Genomic DNA, 19649 nt, shown 5'->3' on the forward strand with positions numbered 1-19649 from the left:
CGCGTAACACAAAGATAGAGAAAAATGTAGAAGTTAGTAACATGTTAATAGAACATGTTAATAATGAAGAGTAAAATATAGTAATCTTATTGATCGAGTCGATTACTCAGACATCACTGTTTTGGCAGCAACACTTAAAGCTTTCATGAGCCAACAGCTGCGTTATATCTGTTGTATTCTCGGCAAAAATTTAGCTCGAGCTACTTTGAACTCAAATAAACGGAGCACAGGACTCTTTTTCCGGATTCCTGGCAGAATTCGTCGATGCTACATATATTGGCTCATATCCACATCGCAAACTTAACGCTATGTTTGAGGCACGAATAGAGATTCGTATAAAGTACGAGAGTCGAATTTCGCGATTCGAAATGGGAAATTCTATCGGTTTAAACACCGATGCTTCTCGCGTCTTGGCAGATCTATTTATCTCTTATTCATGTATTAGACATCAACGAAAGGAACAAAGTGACAGCGTGTCTAGTTTAGAAATAATGACATTTCAGTGAGAAGGGTTTCTCTTAGGCGTGAAGATTATTGAATTGCACGAGACAATGCGAATGGAGCGCGCACTCCCATTGGAATATTAAAATAATCTGCCATTACTTTAATAAATCTATCCCTCCGCGTTTTCCAGTACTCCGTTCTCGAGTACCTCTCCTTCTGCCTCATCTTCTTTTCCTTTTCTGTTCACCCTACCGCTCTCCTCGACCCGCCTTCTCGAGCTCCTTCGCGCGAGGCAGGCAGTCGCAGATGTCACTGTACCCCTAATGAGCGCGCTATTTTTCACGAGTATTTTTATCCCGTTTATTGGCTGCCCGCTTCACAAACTGTCGGCTGGATATTAATCATCCGGCTCTTACAACTCTGGTTTTATTTCCTCTAAGGATAAAGAATGGTAGAGGAGCGGCGAGGAAAATCAAGGGGACGGGAACGCTCTCCCCGTCGCCTCCTTCTCCTCTCCCGACCCCTTTCTGTCTTGCTCCTTTTCGCGAGCTGTTCCTTCATTAATGTTATTAAACCGGCCTCCACAGACGCCGCCTCGCTTGCCGTGACTTTATCTCGCGACTTACGACCGACCTTTCGCCGATTTTGGTGAATCGTAAACGATCAGAGCTTCGTGTGAGTTATGAACGATGCAGCATACTTCGCTTCTACCTCGTACAAATTGCATCGACACATCTAACATAAGCGAGTTTTTCAATTTCAGCAACGCGAGCAAAATACTATATATCTCTTGCGATGTCGTGTGTGTATATGGTATATATATATTATTCAAATGTAGCTGTTGAAAATTGTCACTTTGGCGATTTGTATGTATAATATTATACATTATTTTTTTATTATTAAAATAATTAGGATACCTCTACAGTTAATGCATTTCTCTGATTTTTTAGTTTACATTTTGCTAATACTATCTTAAATACCTCAACGATTATTCTAAAAACATGGTTACATATTCTGTCAATATATGTTACAAACTTATATTTTTTCTTTATTATATCTACATACACTTATTTATATCTTGCAACTAATACATTTTTCTTTTTTATATAAAGAAGAATTTTCAATTCTGTCATTGATAAAAGTATCCTTCGATTTGTGTCTAAACGTGTAATACGAGATAATCGTTTGATGTATCTTAAGAAAATGAACATTCTTGATTCTTGATTGTCGTAATTCACGCATATTAATTACGGTGTACTTTTTCTTATCAATCCGAAATTCGGCAGGAAAATTACGCAAAACCAAGCAGTCAAGATAAACGGGCTGAAGCATCGCCTAATTATTAATAGCACTAATTTTTGCTAGAATAAAATAACTATAAAAAATCAAATCGCTTTTTATAGAATTTTTTAAATCCATTTACATAATTTAATAATCGTAATAAATAATCGTGTAATGAATCTAATAAATACATTTTAAAAGTGCAATCATGATTATATGAATGACTAAAAAAAAATGTTGCGTTAGATTAAAAATGATTCATGATAAAGAAATTTTTTATATATTTTCCTTATATAAATAATAATACAAAAGTGGATATATTATTTACCGTAAATTTTTTATGACTATATATTCGTTGCCGATAATGAAGAGAGCACGATAATCTCGCAATATCATGTGTAGAAATATATCTGCGATTTTATAAATAAGCGCATCTCTTGCGGATAAAGCGAAGTTTAACATTTTCTTACCAAAATAATGAAGCATCCATAATCTTGTGGTTTCAGCATGCTCGAGCATGATTTTGATTTCATCGCGTATCTGTCGCAACGTCTAATCATCCCACATATGTTCCAATAGTTCCCTAAATTGAAAAGTAAAATTATAAACAATAAATGATCATATGTTAATTAAAAAATATAATAAGAAGAAAAATATAATCCGGATTAATCTGTGTTTTCTTTATTAGGCTACCGATCGATATGTTAGCATATTCACAACAATCGAATTTGCATTTTTTTAAGAATCTATAATTTTATTTTATTATGACATATTGATTATTTTTGTTCTGCTATAAATATTTTATTATGTATAATTATTCGTACAAATGATAAGATAAATTGTAAAAATAACAATAGATGAATGACTTAATTGTAGATTTGACAAACGCGCGCACGTCTATGTAACAAAAATTTATTAATGCTAAAATAAAAAATTAATCTTGTTAAATGTCAAGTATTAGGAACGTAAATAATGATCGATTGAGCTACTTTGTCTATGAATTTGATACGTACATTTGATACATCTGGAACAAGAAATCTAATGTAGATAAAAATGTTAGTATCACACTGTCACAATTCCATAGTAAATTCAGATGTAAGAATATTTAATATCTAAAACATATGTTATTAGTAATTGATAAAAGTACAAGAAAGTGGACATTATTTATCGAGGGATAATTACTGAGACATATTGACTAAATTAATTAAATTGCTAACGTGATCAAATTCTTATGTATAAATTTAATGAAATAGTGTTGTAATATGTTTAATTAATAAATTTCACAATTCTCTATTAAAACAGATAAAAATTTTTTTAATCAATATTTACAAACGAATTATGTGAATATTATATTATATAATTGTGTATATATATAATACAGAAAATATATATAGATTATAAAATATACATATTTTTCATACAATTACAATTACATGAACAAATGCAGATGCTAGCAGAATGGTAAAGTTAACGATTCTCATCAAACAAGCGTTCCATTCGCTTTGATAAAGCTACAATAGAAGATAGTAATCGATTGAAGAAATCGCTTCAACTTGTAGTAACGTTCTCTACGAGATGTTCCATTTATTTCGAAGGATATAAATGGATTGATTGTCGAAATGAGAGTTCATTATTGATTGTCGCTTTATTGCTGCTGTTGTCTCATTCCTTTTTTAAGATTTACTCAATTATTCTTATCATTCATTCGTTTCATTCAATTTCGCGAGATTATTAAGTGAATTATTTATAAGAAAAATCCACGCGTTTTTTATAAAGAGAGAATTTTTCAGAGGCGTTCAGGTAATCGATTGATAGCGCGCGTACAGTATTCTAATAATATTATGGAAAATATATATATAATCACAAATAAATAACATTAACTTAAATTCATAGTATTCGAAGAAGGATTAATAAATCTTTAAATAAATGATGATTTTTTTTTTTTATTATTAGAATACTAATAGAGAGATCGCATAATATATTTTAATTATTTGATTGCATTACTTTTATTATTTTTATTTTTCGTTAATACTGCTTTATATTCCAATATTTTATTTTTTTAAAAAAGATTAACATGAATTTCGTCAACATAAATTTATTTTACTTATAATATTACATTTATTTCATGTACACTTATTTATCTGTACAGATAGCATTAATATACTTTTTCTTTTACTAAGAAAAATTTTTGATATGATATTGTATAAAAAAAAGATTAACACACGTTCGATATAGCATTTTTGAAATGGGTATTTTCTACATTATTTATAATTAGCAGAGGCATTTTTAATAAACATGCAATAGGAGATCGTCATTTGAAGTACCTTCAGGAAACGCACATTATTTATCTTTTGTTTTCATTTGCATGTATCGAATATTACTAATTTCTCACCATTCCAAAACTTTGTAAAGACATCACGTAAAACTTGCAGGCAGTCAGGACAAGTGGGTGGAGGGATCGTCTCATTATTAACAATAATGAATTCTGCTCCGAAATAACTGCATCATACCATGCAGAATTATATCTGCAAGATCAATTTTTTGTTTTAAAATCATTATAACTGTGCAATTGCCAATTAATAAAATAACGAGAAGACATTTAATTTAAAATAGATGTTAATTAAATAAAAATTGGATGCCGATTTAAAAAATGGATCTAAAAAAAAATTTTTTATGATATTTTATTAAAGAGAGAAATATTATAATTTATATACATATATCGTATATATTTTTGGATAATTCGTATATATATTTATCGTATATATTAATGGATGCGTTTATCTTACACATATATTTTTTCATTTTTAATAAATTTTATTAATACCAATTTTTTCTTTTTATTCTTAAATAAACAAATTTTATTATCAAGACACTATAAATATTATCGAGTGCCAAAAATACTTTAAAAAATATTAAATATATATTATTGAAGAAGTAAATTATACTTACACTTTCTCACATATACTTGAGTTCATATCTGTGATTCTTTGTCCCATGTAATTATGTATGAATAAATAACACAACATTGTACTAGTTAAACTGATAGATCTAATAGCTACTTCCATATCGTCGATAATGCTTGATATCTGAAAGTTTCGATTTTAGTACTTTGAACATTTTTAGTACTTGATAACTGATAACACTTCGTGAGATAAATCATCCAAAATATGTTACTAATCCATTTTCGCTGTCAACATACCTGCGTTAACGTAAAGCTTAACGTACATATACATCCTATGAGATCCACTAACAATATATTTGTATAACAAGTCTCAATTACATCAATGAATCTTGTGAAAAGAATGTCTTATGAAAAAAAATATATTATATTATACATATATTATATTATATATATATATATATATATATATATATATATATATATATATATATATGTGTGTGTGTACACATATAATATTTATATTATATGATATTTATTAAAATTATGATTTAAAAAAATCTTTTTACATTTAAAAATAAATATTGCTGACTATATACAATAATTTTTGTAATTATAAAATTAATAGACGAGTAATAATTATAATTTCTTTGTTTTCTATATTATTATATCGCGTGAATCATAATTTATAAATAGTACTTTTGAATATAATTAAAGAAATAATTTTAACAAATTTCTTAAAGCATGATTTGTATTATCTAATTTAATACAAGTAACGATTTTTTTTCTTATCTAAAGTCGTATAAAAACGGACAAATGCAAGTAAGAGTGTCATTGTTCAATTCTTTTTTAAGCTTGTTTGCAAAACACAATAAAAATTTCTTTTGCATTGAGGTCACGGAAAATTAAATTACACTTATGCATTAAATAAAAATACAAACTGTATGATGTTGTAATGTAGCCGTACAAAATACGCCATATTTCCACATCTTATTCTTGTTCCACAATTTAAATCATTTTCTGCTGCGCTCCCGATAACGTAAAATAAATGCTCCGCGCGATACCTGTCAAAATAATCTCAATATTACTTCTATATTATATAGAAAAGACCAAATTTATTCGAATAAATTTTTTACGCAGAGCAAAGGAAGAAATAATTAATTATTTTCTATGAGAAAAATAAAAAATAAAAGATAAAAAAATTAATCTAAAAAAGGTAAAAATGGGCTTATTTTTGACATTTATATAGAAAGTAGAAAGAAATGATATTTTTATCTACTTATATTCAAAAATTAATAAACAAATTGTATGATTTCCTTTGGGGGCAATATATAAACTACCTATTTTTTTTCAAAATAAGGCTTAATTTCTTACCCTAATAACTTGTACATTGCGCAAACGTGCTGTGTGAGAGCTAGAAACAGAGTGGAACCAGCAAGAAAAACTAATGGTGAAATAACAAACATGATGGACATGTAGAATCGAATTAAGTAAAAATACCGCTCCTCATCGATAAAGAAATCATAATCAAAAGGATTTTTTCGCGGCCGAGACTCATTCATGGGCGATATAACATCGAGAATTTCTGGCATATACATCCATACTAAGTACATACTCATAGTTCCATATGTTAGAACTGAAAAATTTGATAATTGTAAATCTTTTAATATAATCATTATACATATATAACCACGTGTACACACAAGATATAAATTTTGGTTTTGAAATCATATTAATATTTGAGTTCTCCATTTGAGAACCTTTGATAAGAGATATTAAAGTGATATAAGATTCAAGTGAATTACAATAAAATACAAGGCATAAATGATATTCAAAGTATGATTAATTTTTAATAATTACGAACATCATTTCTCTTATTATATTCAAGTACAAATGTCTCTCTCTTTCTCGAGAATGTTCAGTTTAATTATAATTCGATGTAGAAAAAATGTAAAAAGAATAATTGTCACATCGTATACAGAAATATAATTTCAAATTCACAAACAGAAATTTTTTAAATAATAGAGTAATTTAATATTTCTCTTACGTGTATAACAAATCGTAAATAATTTCGTGATTTCGGCATGTTGATGCATAATCCTGATTTCATCATCTGTTTTTTGCAAAGACCAATCTTGCCACATACACTCAAATAATTTTTTAAACTAAAAAGTACATGAAGCACAATAAATAGATATACATTTTATTATAAAATTATATTATTTTATTATAAAATAGTAATAAGGAAAGAGATGGAAGGAGATAATATATTTTGTCTATTCGGACATTTTCAGCGTTAGTATGAACATAATAATGAAATTTAAAAATTCTACAAAATTTAAAATTTTATTGATAATCATAATTTATTTATATTGTTTATTTTTATTGTATCACTTTTTTTACTTTATGAATATTGTTCATAATATTAAATGATAAGAAGAGTAATGTGATAATGGCATAATTAAAATCGGACTAGTTATTTAATTTAACAAAACATGTCGCAAACACACACGTATACTCGACAACAGAAATGTCTTAACACATAAATTTAAATATGCACGTCAGAGCATACATGGAAAATACATGTATGCTCTGAGATGTGCATAAATTCATTTTTAAGTGTTAAAGCATTTTTATTCCCGTGTGTATGTACATATACATGTAAAATTTATAAAAATTATTTTTTGGGAAAATTTTATTATTTAATATAAGTTTTATATACTAACAATGCAAGTAATATGTCTTATTGAATTTTATTAAGAATAGAAATAATAATAACCAAGTTTACTTTGTCTAAGTTCCCGATATGTATAAATATATGGTATAAGATCCCAATTGTAATCATCAATGCTTGTATCACAAACACCATGAACTCCCTACCGATATTAGACGTGAAAATGCTATTTAGCTGGAAATATTTTATTAATTTTTAATAAGAATGAAGGGATGAAGATATAATTGTTTTTCAAGAGATATTTATCAAAAAATGTTTGGCTAAATTTCTCGCATAATTAAATCTTATTTTAATGGATAATAAAATAAAAGAGGCTCTAATATATCAAATATTCAAAAAATTCAAGTAGAAAATGGATTAATAAGAACCGAGTGTCAAATTTATTTTAATGAATATAATGAACATAATATTTAGTTAAAAAGTTTTAATTCTATTGTACTATTATTTAAAAACCTTTTATTTAAAATTTATTAATTTATAATATTTAATAAAAAAGAATAGCGCGTTGTAATTATACCTGAACAAATATAATGGATAATGTGATGACAGCAATAATGCCTCTAATTAAGCGAGCGCTCCATACGCTTTGATAAGGCCATAGTCCACTGGCCATTAATAAAAATCGGTTCAATTTGTAATAACGCTTTTCAGGATGTTCCATCTATTTTAAAGAATCCAAAAGATTTGTTATAAATCGGGATTCATGGTTAGTTACTTTGTTATAATTATTGTTATAATTATAATTGTTTCATTACTTTTTTAAAGACTGACAGATTATATATACTTCTACTTTTTCCGGTCTCACAACACTTATCGAAAGAATATCAAATTATATTAAAAAATGCGAAAAGTTTTCGAAGGTATCAAAAATTAACAGCGTATGTGTAACATTTAGCTAATAATATGGGAAAAAATCTCGATAGTACGCGTAAAAATGAAGTAGTTTAAATATTTAATCACAATGTTTCGATTTTATATGCATTATGACTTATAAATCTTGCTAATTCTCTAATTTATAATATTCAAAATTAAAATAAAAATATCGTCAAAATCGGCAACTACTTGAACACAAATGATAACGTGATGACATTGATAACGCTTAAAAAACGAGCGTACCATTCGCTTTGATAAGACCATAGCCCAATAGTCGATAGGAGAAATCAGTTTAAATTGTAACACTCTTCGACATGTTCCATTTACTTCGAAGGATCCAGAAGAACTGATTGTTGAGGACGAGCTCGTCATCGATCGTTGCTTTGTTACTATAGTCGTTTTACCTCTTTTAGGATACACTCGATTATTTCCACCTTTTATTATTTTTTTGTTCTTACATTATTGGACGTATATTTATGAAAAATGCACGCGTTTGACATAAAAGCGAGAGACGTCTAGAATATCGATCGGCAGCATGCATGTAATATTCGGCTAATAGCATGAGAAGGAAAACATCAGTGCAAACAAAAATTGCCTTCATACAGTTAGTTTTTTGCACGCGCGATTACCTCGCGGTGGCAGTATCGCGAATATTCTTTAACTATTACTGAGTAAGAAAAGCGAGCAACGAAAGGGAGTTATAATGTAAAGAATATCCGAAATAGAAGAAAATATTGAAGTGATATATTTTACACAATATACGACGATAAAAAGTCGCCAGATAAATTCCTCTTATGATAGAAGATGCGTCGGAAATGGAATTCTAAACGAAGTTGTAATATGGTAAATTCTTTAATACATTTTTAGTACATTTCTTAAGAATAATTCAAAATTGAAATGTTGAAACCAAAGTATTTCTTTCGAAAAAATAAATGAACAGATAAATTGATATTTATCTATGTTTAAATTATAAAGGACTATCGATACATCGGAGGAATTTTTGCGTAAGACTAGAAATTAACATACGAGAATCTTGATTGAACGAATTTCCTATTGAAATAAAAATTAGTGTCTTCTGAAAACATCCTATATTTCCGTGACAACAAAAAGATCGGACGGAAACGCGAGATATTTTAGTATTCTATAAGTAACTCTTGCGAATATTGTGAGGTCTTTACATACAGGTATATCAGTTTCATGTGTACCTTGTGTGAATAGGTGAATTTTCTACGAGTATAAAGAATGTGTGTGGCAAGAGGAAGAACTTGAAAAGACAAGAGAGATTTCCCCATTTTCTCTTTCTTGTAATTTTTGTTTCGTGTGAGTCGCTACTTCATTAATATAATATTTGATTAAATGGACTTACATGTGAATGCTACTGCGTTACTCAACCTCGCAATTTATAATCGATTTTAAAATGAGCCCTCTTTCCCGATGCGTCATACTTTGCATGACAAAATTTTTTATTCCGCGATTGCGAAATAATATATCGTTTCGCGCGAAGATCGCATTTCAGTTCGACGAGGTAACTTCGAGGAAGGGTTATAAACTCGAAGAGGAGGAATACAAAATTAATGGATAGGATCGATGCAAATCGTATTTGCCTCAATTATTATCTCAGAGCATATTTATGTTTTTAAAAAGTAGTGAGAAAGGAGATCGCATGGTGTTCAATTATCTACATATGTAGATGTGATATGGCGACATCATATGTTGCATGTGACAATATTTGACATATTAAAATAAAATACTCAAACCATATATTTCATATAATACATAAAATAACGACAAAACCATCAACTAGATATATTTCTATGTAGAAATATTCTTAATTCTCATAGCAAAAATTTTTTTTATTCTTATAAAGTATATTTCTTAAAAATCTTGGATGTGGAGAGGAGAGAGACAGGAACAATAGTTAAAAATAGTTTTCTATATATTGATAGATACTTAGATACTTATACATCTATAGATTATAAAAAAATAAAGACAGCTTCTTGCGAAAGATTAATCAATTTCAAACTCGTCAAAGAATCTCTCATCGAAATAAAATCATGAATGGATGTCGCGGAACATTTATGTATTTTAAAAATAATAGCATTTCACGTCCGAAGCTGTGAATGAAAATAATGTTTTTTAATAATTCTTTAATAGTTCCTGGATGCGTCGGCACAGAATAGGGAACGGTGGCCTTTTATGACTGTCTTCATTCCAACATGGATACATCACTTCCGTATACACTTCTAGCGAAAGTCCGGCCGGACAAGGAAGGCGAATGCCGTTCTCCAACGCTATTATAAATTCAGGTAAAAGATTGTTCTCGTCAATATAAACCTCACCGTTCTTAATATTGTTAATTATCCGGTCAATCTTCAGATTCGGTTGCTTGCCGAGGCTGAAGATCTCGTACATCGTCACGCCAAACGACCATATGTCCGAGCGCGTTGAGAATATATTTTTCTTTATGCTCTCCGGTGCGTACCTAAGAATATCGTCCATTCTACACAATTGGGTATACTACAGATCGGCACTCGAAAGAATAACCCGGTTTTCAAAATCAATAAAAGTTTCATTCGCAGCGAAAAAATATTATGTTTAAGAAATTATTTCGTTATTTGACTATCATCGAAAACTATTAGCATAGTGAAGATTAATATATTTTCTTTTTTACTATACTTACCACCTCATTGGAAGATGACGCGATGTTGTAAAGCTATAATAATCGTTCTCTTTTTCTTGCGCGAGACCGAAGTCACTAATCTTCACTTGAGTTTCGCTAGCTACCAGAATATTTCTCGCTGCTAAATCCCTATGAATAATATTCTTGGAACTAAGATAATCCATACCAGTTGCGATATCTAGCGCGTAGTATAGCAGTTTTCGTGTGATCTTCAATACATTTTTATATTGTTTTCTTTGATCATGTAAACATTTCAGCAATGAGCCATGCTTGACAAACTCCATAATTAGACATTTGGGTTCCCATATAATGCCTAGAATTTGCACAATATTTGGATGCTTGAGAGCCTGAAAATAAAAAGATGTTTTATACTGTTTTCCATAATTGATTAATTTTATTTTATCATTCATATATATATATATATATATATATATATATATTAAGAATTAAAAATTAAAATAATATTATGAATTAAATATCATTTCTCCAAGAATTACATTATGCAAACATTCTCTCTTAGAAGTTTTTAAAATTTCTTCATACACTACTGTTGTAATACTAAAACTGCATTCTACATACATGTTATATCTTAATAATCAATACATATAGTAGCAAATTTAAAAAGAATAAAATATTTCTATATATATTAGTGTAGAAATATTTTATTTAACATGTATGTAGAACGTAGTTTCAATATTACAATGGTAGTGTATAATGGGTGCTTTCCATTTAGTGACTCAAGTCGACACAAGTCTAGTGAAATCATCATTTGTGCTTCTTTCAATAGTGAACAACAAAGATAGAATGATACTCTGTGTCGACTTGAGTCACTAAATGGAAAGCACTCAATGAAATTTTGGAAACTTCTAAGAGAGTGTTTGCATAATGCAGTTCTTGGAGAAACATTTAATTCAAGGCAATTTGTGTGATTTACCTTCATAATATTAAATTCTCTTTCAAAGTCCTTGTCAAACCTTAACTTATCTTTATCAGATATATCTATTGGAGGTTTGTTCGGTATTTTAACAGCTATCTGCTGCATCTCTTTGGTCTTAATATGCATACGCATACCTATGTATACTTTACCATAGAAACCTGTACCTATAATATTATTTTTATGCACAAACCAACATTCGTTCTTGAAAACATCCTGCATCAGACCGAGACACGCTTCGCATTTCTTTTTAGTGCAGCACTGTATTTCATCATTTTTCCAGTACATCATCTTATCACCGCAGCTTTGGCAGATGAAGTAAAAACTGGCATTAAATTTATTGTCGTCATTATCATTATGTATTAGGTTCGTGTGATTGGTGACTAAATTGTCATCAAACTTATTGTCTTTATTATCTTCGTATATTAAATTCGTGTAATCGGTGACCATACTGCTCTTGTACGATTCACTACTTGAAGTTTTCTCCTCTAAATCGTTTTCATCGTCGTCGAAGAATACTTTAGGGTATGGTATAGCATAAGGACGACACCGATTATACGTTGCATACATAATCTGATTCATATCTCGCGCAATGGCCTGAGGTTGTTTTCTTGTGTTTTTCTCACTCCAACATTCTTTCAGCAAAGCATAGATTTCACGCGGGCAGTTAGCAGGTTGCGGTAAATATTTTCCATCTTTATGAAACTGTAAATGTTGTTTAATCAGATATTCATGTTGTAATTTGATTTATTTATACGAAAAATCAAACGTATGCAAATCAAATTTGCAAATAATATAACGATTTGTATTAAATCGAAATATAGAATATATATAGAAAAACAATGAAGGTGAAAAGCGAATGTAAAATTTTATAGAAAAATTTAGATCATAATATGTAAAGCAATTTTATTTAAATAGATTATTTTTAGTACAAAATAATAATATAATAAGAGAATTTTTGTTTAGAATAAATATACCTTTTTGACAATATCAATATTAGTATATGTGGTTATGGAAATTCCTTTGGAGAATATCTCCCATATGGTTGTAGCTAGTGCCCATATATCTGCTTGAAGGTTTTTTTTTGCAGATGCTAGATCTGTGTAAAATTCTGGTGGTATCCAAGGTAGGCTGCATAAAATAAAATAAAAATCATAGAGAATTATATTAAACATAATCAAATAAAGCTAGCGCTAGACTATGTGCATATTCTCAATTCGCGATTCGTAATTCGCGATTCGTGAAGGGTATAAAGAAATCTAACTGGTTGAATTTGACGAATCATCCATCCACACTATTCACAAATTATAAACGAATCGCCAATACGCGCATAGTCTGGCGCTAGCTTAGGACTTTTATCTTTTGACTCACTCGGTCTCGGTATAAGTGAAAAGACCAGGGTCCCCCAATTTAACAGTCAGTCTGTTATCTGTATGTTCATGTACAAAAACTCCCGCGCATCTTATCTTTCCATGAACTATATGATTCTCCTCCTATGTCATAATTATTTATCTTATTTAAAATATTAAATACTTATTTAAATCTTATTTAAAATATTAATTTACATATATATATATATATATATATATATATATATATATATATATATATATATATATATATATGTTTATACATATGTCGTAATATTTTATTATCTGCCGAAGAATTTTAGTCTTTTTATTTAAAAAACGTTCAAAATTCCTAGCCAGATAGTAGAACATTTCATTTTCAACCATAATTTGAAAATATGATCACACTTTATAAAATGCCTAGACGTTTTATAAAACGACGGATTATGTAATCTGGCTACGACATATTCACTGCGAAGATACTCTCTTACCAAATGCCATAAGGCTGTTGCCAGACCGGCGGCGGCTTCGACCATATCGTGTCCTGTTATAATTTGAGAGTTATTGCGCAAATACTCATCTAGTGGACCTAACTTCACCAATTCGAGTAACATCCCGATTGTCGGAGCTACAGTTATACCGTACAGTCTAAAAATGAAAGATGAATAATTACATTTATTCCTCCAATATTTTTTAAAGATTTTACCTGATCAGAGCTTCCGATCGTAATTTGCCCCATTTGTCAGCTAGCTCTAGAAACTCTTTAGTATAACTATTATTTCTGAGTATCTTCATCACAACTTCGAGTTTCTTGCCTTTAGCGATTTGCCATATCGCTCGATGTACGCTCGTTGCGGACATGGTAGGAGTCAAATCTTTGTTATTTTTGCAAAACGCTTTGTATATCTGCAATTGATTCTGCGATACGCACCGCGGTCCACCTTTCAACAAAGCGATTATCTCCTCATTCGCCGCTAGTTCGTTCGCAACGTTTTCCGAAGCGCAAATTAACAATGGTGAGACATCTAAAGAAAAAAATAAAATAAATAAAATATATATAGAAACAATTAAAATTTCGACTTTCTCCCTCTATAGTATATGTTTAATTCATGTATAACTTTTATTGTGTACCATATTCTGAAGGTGGCAAGCATTCTACGAAATATAATGTATCGACAGGATTTTGCAATGAAGAAATTATATTCCCCAAAGAAGTATAGCTCTGTGTACATGAATCTATTCGGAAATCGCTGGGACCAATTTGCTTCACTTTTTCCGATTGTGGTTTCCCGGCTTTGTTGCAAACATCTATGTAGTAAACATCGTATTCAGTTTCACTCTCCCGCAATATATAAGTTCCTGGTTTATTGGCACGTTTTTCCCTGAGTTTCGCATATGCAAACTCTTTTCTGAAATATTTTTGAGAAGTTTCTTTGTTATATTACACATCACATATGCAGAATTATAGCTCTATGGCAGTTTATGAAAATTATCTTACCCGACTGGACCATGGCACTTTAATTTATATAATCTTCCCAGAGTAGGTGTGACAACGTTTTTACAAAGATTGAAAGTCCACTTGATGGACAAACGGTAATATCCGTCCAACACAGATACAAAGGACATTAACATCTCATTTGTATGTCCCATAAATTTTAAGTATGATGGTATGCCATTCTTCCTCGAAATTTCCACAGTGTTATCCTCTCTGAAAGATGAAGATTTGACAAACAAAAATTTATTTTTTCTGATATATACAAGTTTCTTGATCTATACAGGTTATATGATTATAAAAACGATAAAGTTATTTAAATGAATAAAACTGATTTGCATTTTAAGATCATATATTAAGAAAAAAATCTAACTCATTGAAAATCTTTTATTACATATGTAATCTTATGGAAATGAGAATTCAACATATTATATATACATACCCTATAGAAATAAAACAAAGATCTTCTATAGCACAAAGTGTTTTCCAATCATCAATGTCAGTCTCACTGTATTTTAATTCCTCTCTGTTAACTCTAAGTAAAACTTCAGATGGTGGATTAGGAACTTTATTCATTATTGCTTTATATTCTTCACATAAATAGTTTGGCGCCATATTTTCAAATTGCTGCAAATACTGCTGTTTAACATACGAAGCATCAAGGTGCTCTTTAGATATTCCTGCTAATGCATTATAAATAGGTTTCTTAACAAAAAAGGCATGCCTTTTAATACATTCTTTGGGAATATATTTCTTGTATTCTGATTCTACAGTTTCCCGTGGTAATTGTTTCTCGAGCATTTCTCTGCAACAAATAAAAAATATTGCTGTACATCATGTTTCATGTTATGTTCAATAACTATATGAAACAAAATATGTAATAAGTTTGCAAAAAATTACTTATGAAATAGGAAAGTTAATTATATTCTTTTTAGTTAAATATATATATATATATATATAACTTGTATATTACCTATACATATCACTAACTCCCAGACCAATCAGTTCATCTTTATGCTTCTCGTAGACAATATCGGGTACTTTATTATTCATTATATCTGTACGAACTTGCTGAAAATAATAATTGTAAGCTTGTTCATCTATCTGTTTCAGTTTTTGCATGCTGCATGGCTTGAATCTCAAACGAAAGTCGAATCTGTTCTTCTCCTTGCCTGTGAACTCGTATCCATAAGGAAACCATAGTTTTGAAGAATAGTTTTGCAATGCAAACAGATGTCTTGCCAATGGACTTATCTTGAAGAACTTGCATATCTAAAAATTAAACAGCTTTTTTGTTTATTGAGAAATCTTAGAAGATTTGTATTCTATGGAAAGAAGTGTAATAAAAAATTAATATATCCAGGTATTAATAAATAAAATATATGTATAATAATTATTAAAGAAAGAATTATATTAACATATTTAATACATATAATAATCTGATTTCTGATAAATTTATTTCTGATATATCTATTTTATTTCAGATATTGCTTTATAAGTCGATTTAATGATTACAATACTTGCCAAGTATTGTTGTTTACAGAATAATACCATGGTATAATTAATAGAAAATACGACAACATTACGGCATAGAAACCGCCAAACCAGAAAAATTATTTTTAGTCATAAAAACAATGAAATTTAACTTTATGTAATAAGAAAAAAAAACTCTACATATACATACCTTGATACATAAATCTTCAACAGTCTCACCGACGAAAAACGTAATATTTAATTGTTTTTCATCGGTGGCCACATAAATCACTGCTGATCGTTCGTTGTCCTTCATATTTTTAATTAATATATTATCGATGCCGAAGAAAGTACCTTATAGATACATGATAAAGCTCGTATTCCTTTTTCTCTTTTGTTAATGTATGATAATATCGCGATGTAAAGTCAAAGCAAATGAATCAAGGCTTCCATAAAATATCTCACACTCCACAATCACTGTGTAACCATATTCATTTAAGAGAAGAAATAAAATATAGGGGATTTCATCTTTGTTCAGAATAGAAAATTTCAATTGTATTTAAATATCATGCCTAGCCTTTGGAATATAGAATTAATATTTTTATTCATATAATTCGGCCAATCAGTTTAACAAACTCGTTCGTTAAATAAATTTTTTTTTTATATATATTTCCGTTCTTTGTAAGACATAGTGAATTCGATTGGATGATTAGTACGCATTACGAACTACGAACCTATTCAAACAGATTTGAATAGTCGCATACATATGCATAAGAACATTGATTGATCCACTTTTTATGTATTTATTTCTGAATCAATCAATTTCTTTATGCAGTTTTTATACTTTATACGATTATGCAAATCCGTCTGGACAGACTCTAAAGGATGCGTTCGAAAATTTACTCGTCAGGTATAGTATTTTTTGATTGACCAATCAGGATAAAGAAATCTTTGCTCCTTTTGTTTTAATTGGTCGACCAAACACTACTCTATACTCTGACCGAATGGTTTTGGAACGCAATCCAGGAGAAATTCCAGATTATTCTCTTCGTCTTCGTCACTTCGTCTGCAACGATATTATTGAGTATACGAGTACTGCTGTGAACTTTGAGAAAGTCGTTTGTCTCGATCATTTATCTGCGCTTCTTTTATCAAGGGGAGTGATCTCGATTGTGAATCGGTAGCTGCTAATCATCTCGATATCAGGTAAGCGTTTGGCGAACATCTGTTTCGTCGCGATACGCGAAAATCCGTCGCTGTTGGACCGGCTGGGAATTTCTTTCTTCATTGAGGCACCGCCCTCCATTTTCTGCGTCACGATTTCTTTCGTACCACATCGATCGATTATCCATTTATATATTAGGTTCGTAATTGCAAGCCTCGAATTCTTTCTTCATCATAAATATTATGATGATAACGCAATCTGTAGCGTTAAATTTTATTTCACGCAAGAATCCGGGCAAAATTCAAGATTTTTTTGTTTTTAAATCTTGTAATTACGACCATTTTGTGCAAAATGTTTCCTTAAGATATTGTATAAATTATACGAAAGTATAACTTATAAGATTTATATTAAATAATTATGGCTGATTGTACTATGGAACTAACGTTTTTCTTCAAATGAATATGGTTTGAATTGTGCAACTTGTACATAAATATTTTTTATTCTGTGAATAGTGTATAATGATTGGAAAAAGTAACATTCCTAATAAGTTTGCGATAGTGCAAAATCAAATTTCTCTAAATTAAACCTATATATTTTCAAATATCTGTATCATATGCAATGATTTTAATATGTAATTATTAATTTTTCACTAATAACAATATATAGATTATCATTTGATATTTAGATTGGTGTTAATAAGTTTGTTGAATCTAATAAACTTAAAAAACTTTTGTTATAAATTGAACATATTTCTTTTATTCTAGATTCATCATGCAAATCTTTGTGAAAACTCTCACTGGAAAAACCATCACCCTTGAGGTAGAAGCTTCTGACACTATAGAGAATGTGAAAGCCAAGATTCAAGATAAAGAAGGCATTCCTCCAGATCAGCAGCGCTTGATCTTTGCCGGAAAACAATTAGAAGATGGCAGAACTCTTTCTGATTACAATATTCAGAAAGAATCCACACTTCATCTGGTTCTACGTCTTCGTGGAGGAATGCAGATATTTGTGAAGACTCTTACAGGCAAAACCATCACTCTTGAAGTTGAAGCTTCAGATACCATAGAAAATGTGAAGGCCAAAATCCAGGACAAAGAAGGAATTCCGCCGGATCAACAGCGTCTGATTTTTGCTGGCAAGCAACTTGAAGATGGCAGAACTCTTTCCGACTATAATATTCAAAAGGAATCTACGCTTCATTTGGTTCTGCGTCTTCGAGGAGGAATGCAAATCTTTGTGAAGACACTCACAGGCAAAACTATCACACTAGAAGTCGAAGCCTCTGACACAATAGAAAACGTAAAAGCCAAAATCCAGGACAAAGAGGGAATTCCTCCGGATCAGCAGCGTCTAATTTTTGCTGGCAAACAACTTGAAGATGGCCGAACTCTTTCCGACTACAATATCCAGAAAGAATCTACGCTTCATTTGGTTCTGCGTCTTCGTGGAGGAATGCAGATATTTGTGAAGACTCTTACAGGCAAAACTATCACACTCGAAGTCGAAGCCTCTGACACAATAGAAAATGTAAAAGCCAAAATCCAGGACAAAGAGGGTATTCCTCCCGATCAACAGCGTTTAATTTTTGCTGGAAAACAATTGGAAGATGGACGAACGCTTTCGGATTACAATATTCAAAAAGAATCCACACTTCATCTGGTCCTGCGTCTTCGAGGTGGAATGCAAATTTTCGTAAAAACACTTACTGGGAAAACCATCACCCTTGAAGTAGAAGCTTCAGACACTATAGAGAATGTCAAAGCTAAGATTCAAGACAAGGAAGGCATTCCTCCCGATCAGCAACGTCTCATTTTTGCCGGTAAACAGCTGGAAGACGGTAGAACTCTTTCCGACTATAATATTCAAAAGGAATCTACACTTCATTTAGTCCTGCGACTTCGCGGAGGCGCGCATCTTTGAAGCAAATCCAGAGAAATATTGCTAGTCGCAAATTGCATAGTAGTAGTATCAGTAGTATGTAATATCAATAATCTTTTCTTTTTATTTACGCTTCAAGTCTCGAGCTTGTGTGCGCTTTTTATGATATTATTTTTCAAAAATTATTATTTGAGTCGAAATACACGATAAGAATGTAATAAATTGTAATCCATCTAAATAGATACATTCTCATGCAATTTAAGCATTAAATTATGTTCAGAATTGATTCATCTTGAAAGATTTTTTCTGACCTTTTTGCAGAATGATTGCTTTAAAACACAACCAGAATTTAACTTTATATATATATAGAGAGAGAGAGGATTTATTATGTATAACGTTACAAATATCATATAGTTTGCATGATATTGTCATAATATTACGAAA

At 30.1% G+C, this 19649-nt stretch overlaps 3 protein-coding genes and 1 long non-coding RNA gene across 7 annotated transcripts in view; 2 read left to right on the plus strand and 2 right to left on the minus strand.

Moving 5' to 3' along the window:
* Nucleotides 1-16464, plus strand: part of LOC138932567 (uncharacterized) — an 81515-nt gene extending 65051 nt beyond the window's left edge. For all 3 annotated transcript variants that reach the window (XR_011446786.1, XR_011446787.1, XR_011446788.1), the window contains exons 5-7: nt 10386-10537; nt 15800-16049; nt 16171-16464. This is a non-coding gene — a long non-coding RNA (uncharacterized lncRNA). The remainder of the gene's footprint in view (nt 1-10385; nt 10538-15799; nt 16050-16170) is intronic.
* LOC138938186 (odorant receptor 13a-like) lies at nt 3956-8555 on the minus strand. Its single transcript, XM_070304994.1, has 10 exons — nt 8475-8555; nt 7876-8019; nt 7413-7532; nt 6672-6789; nt 5999-6260; nt 5566-5688; nt 4925-5015; nt 4675-4811; nt 4118-4250; nt 3956-4049 (listed from the first exon to the last, which is right to left on the minus strand). Exons 1-10 carry the CDS (start codon nt 8493-8495, stop codon nt 3987-3989), a joined length of 1212 nt encoding a protein of 403 aa, XP_070161095.1. The 5' UTR covers nt 8496-8555; the 3' UTR covers nt 3956-3986.
* Nucleotides 10053-16644, minus strand: Hop (tyrosine-protein kinase hopscotch). The gene is made up of 12 exons (XM_070294482.1): nt 16371-16644; nt 15660-15958; nt 15129-15491; nt 14693-14902; nt 14326-14603; nt 13901-14219; nt 13686-13842; nt 13217-13338; nt 12823-12976; nt 11846-12550; nt 10912-11258; nt 10053-10713 (listed from the first exon to the last, which is right to left on the minus strand). Exons 1-12 carry the CDS (start codon nt 16473-16475, stop codon nt 10368-10370), a joined length of 3405 nt encoding a protein of 1134 aa, XP_070150583.1. The 5' UTR covers nt 16476-16644; the 3' UTR covers nt 10053-10367.
* Nucleotides 16645-17211: 567 nt separating this feature from the next.
* On the plus strand, nt 17212-19491 carry LOC138932577 (polyubiquitin). Of its 2 annotated transcripts, none has more exons than XM_070294524.1 (2): nt 17212-17365; nt 18089-19491. In XM_070294524.1, exon 2 carries the CDS (start codon nt 18096-18098, stop codon nt 19245-19247), a length of 1152 nt encoding a protein of 383 aa, XP_070150625.1. In that variant the 5' UTR covers nt 17212-17365; nt 18089-18095; the 3' UTR covers nt 19248-19491. The 2 variants fall into 2 exon arrangements, with proteins under 2 accessions (XP_070150625.1, XP_070150634.1); XM_070294533.1 differs by lacking the exon at nt 17212-17365 and adding an exon at nt 17503-17522.
* Nucleotides 19492-19649: the final 158 nt, after the last annotated feature.

The sequence above is a fragment of the Polyergus mexicanus genome, unplaced genomic scaffold (genome assembly GCF_030449975.1).
Source record: "Polyergus mexicanus isolate NDT 795.1 unplaced genomic scaffold, iyPolMexi1.0 SCAF_1, whole genome shotgun sequence".
NCBI classification, from domain to species: domain Eukaryota; kingdom Metazoa; phylum Arthropoda; class Insecta; order Hymenoptera; family Formicidae; genus Polyergus; species Polyergus mexicanus.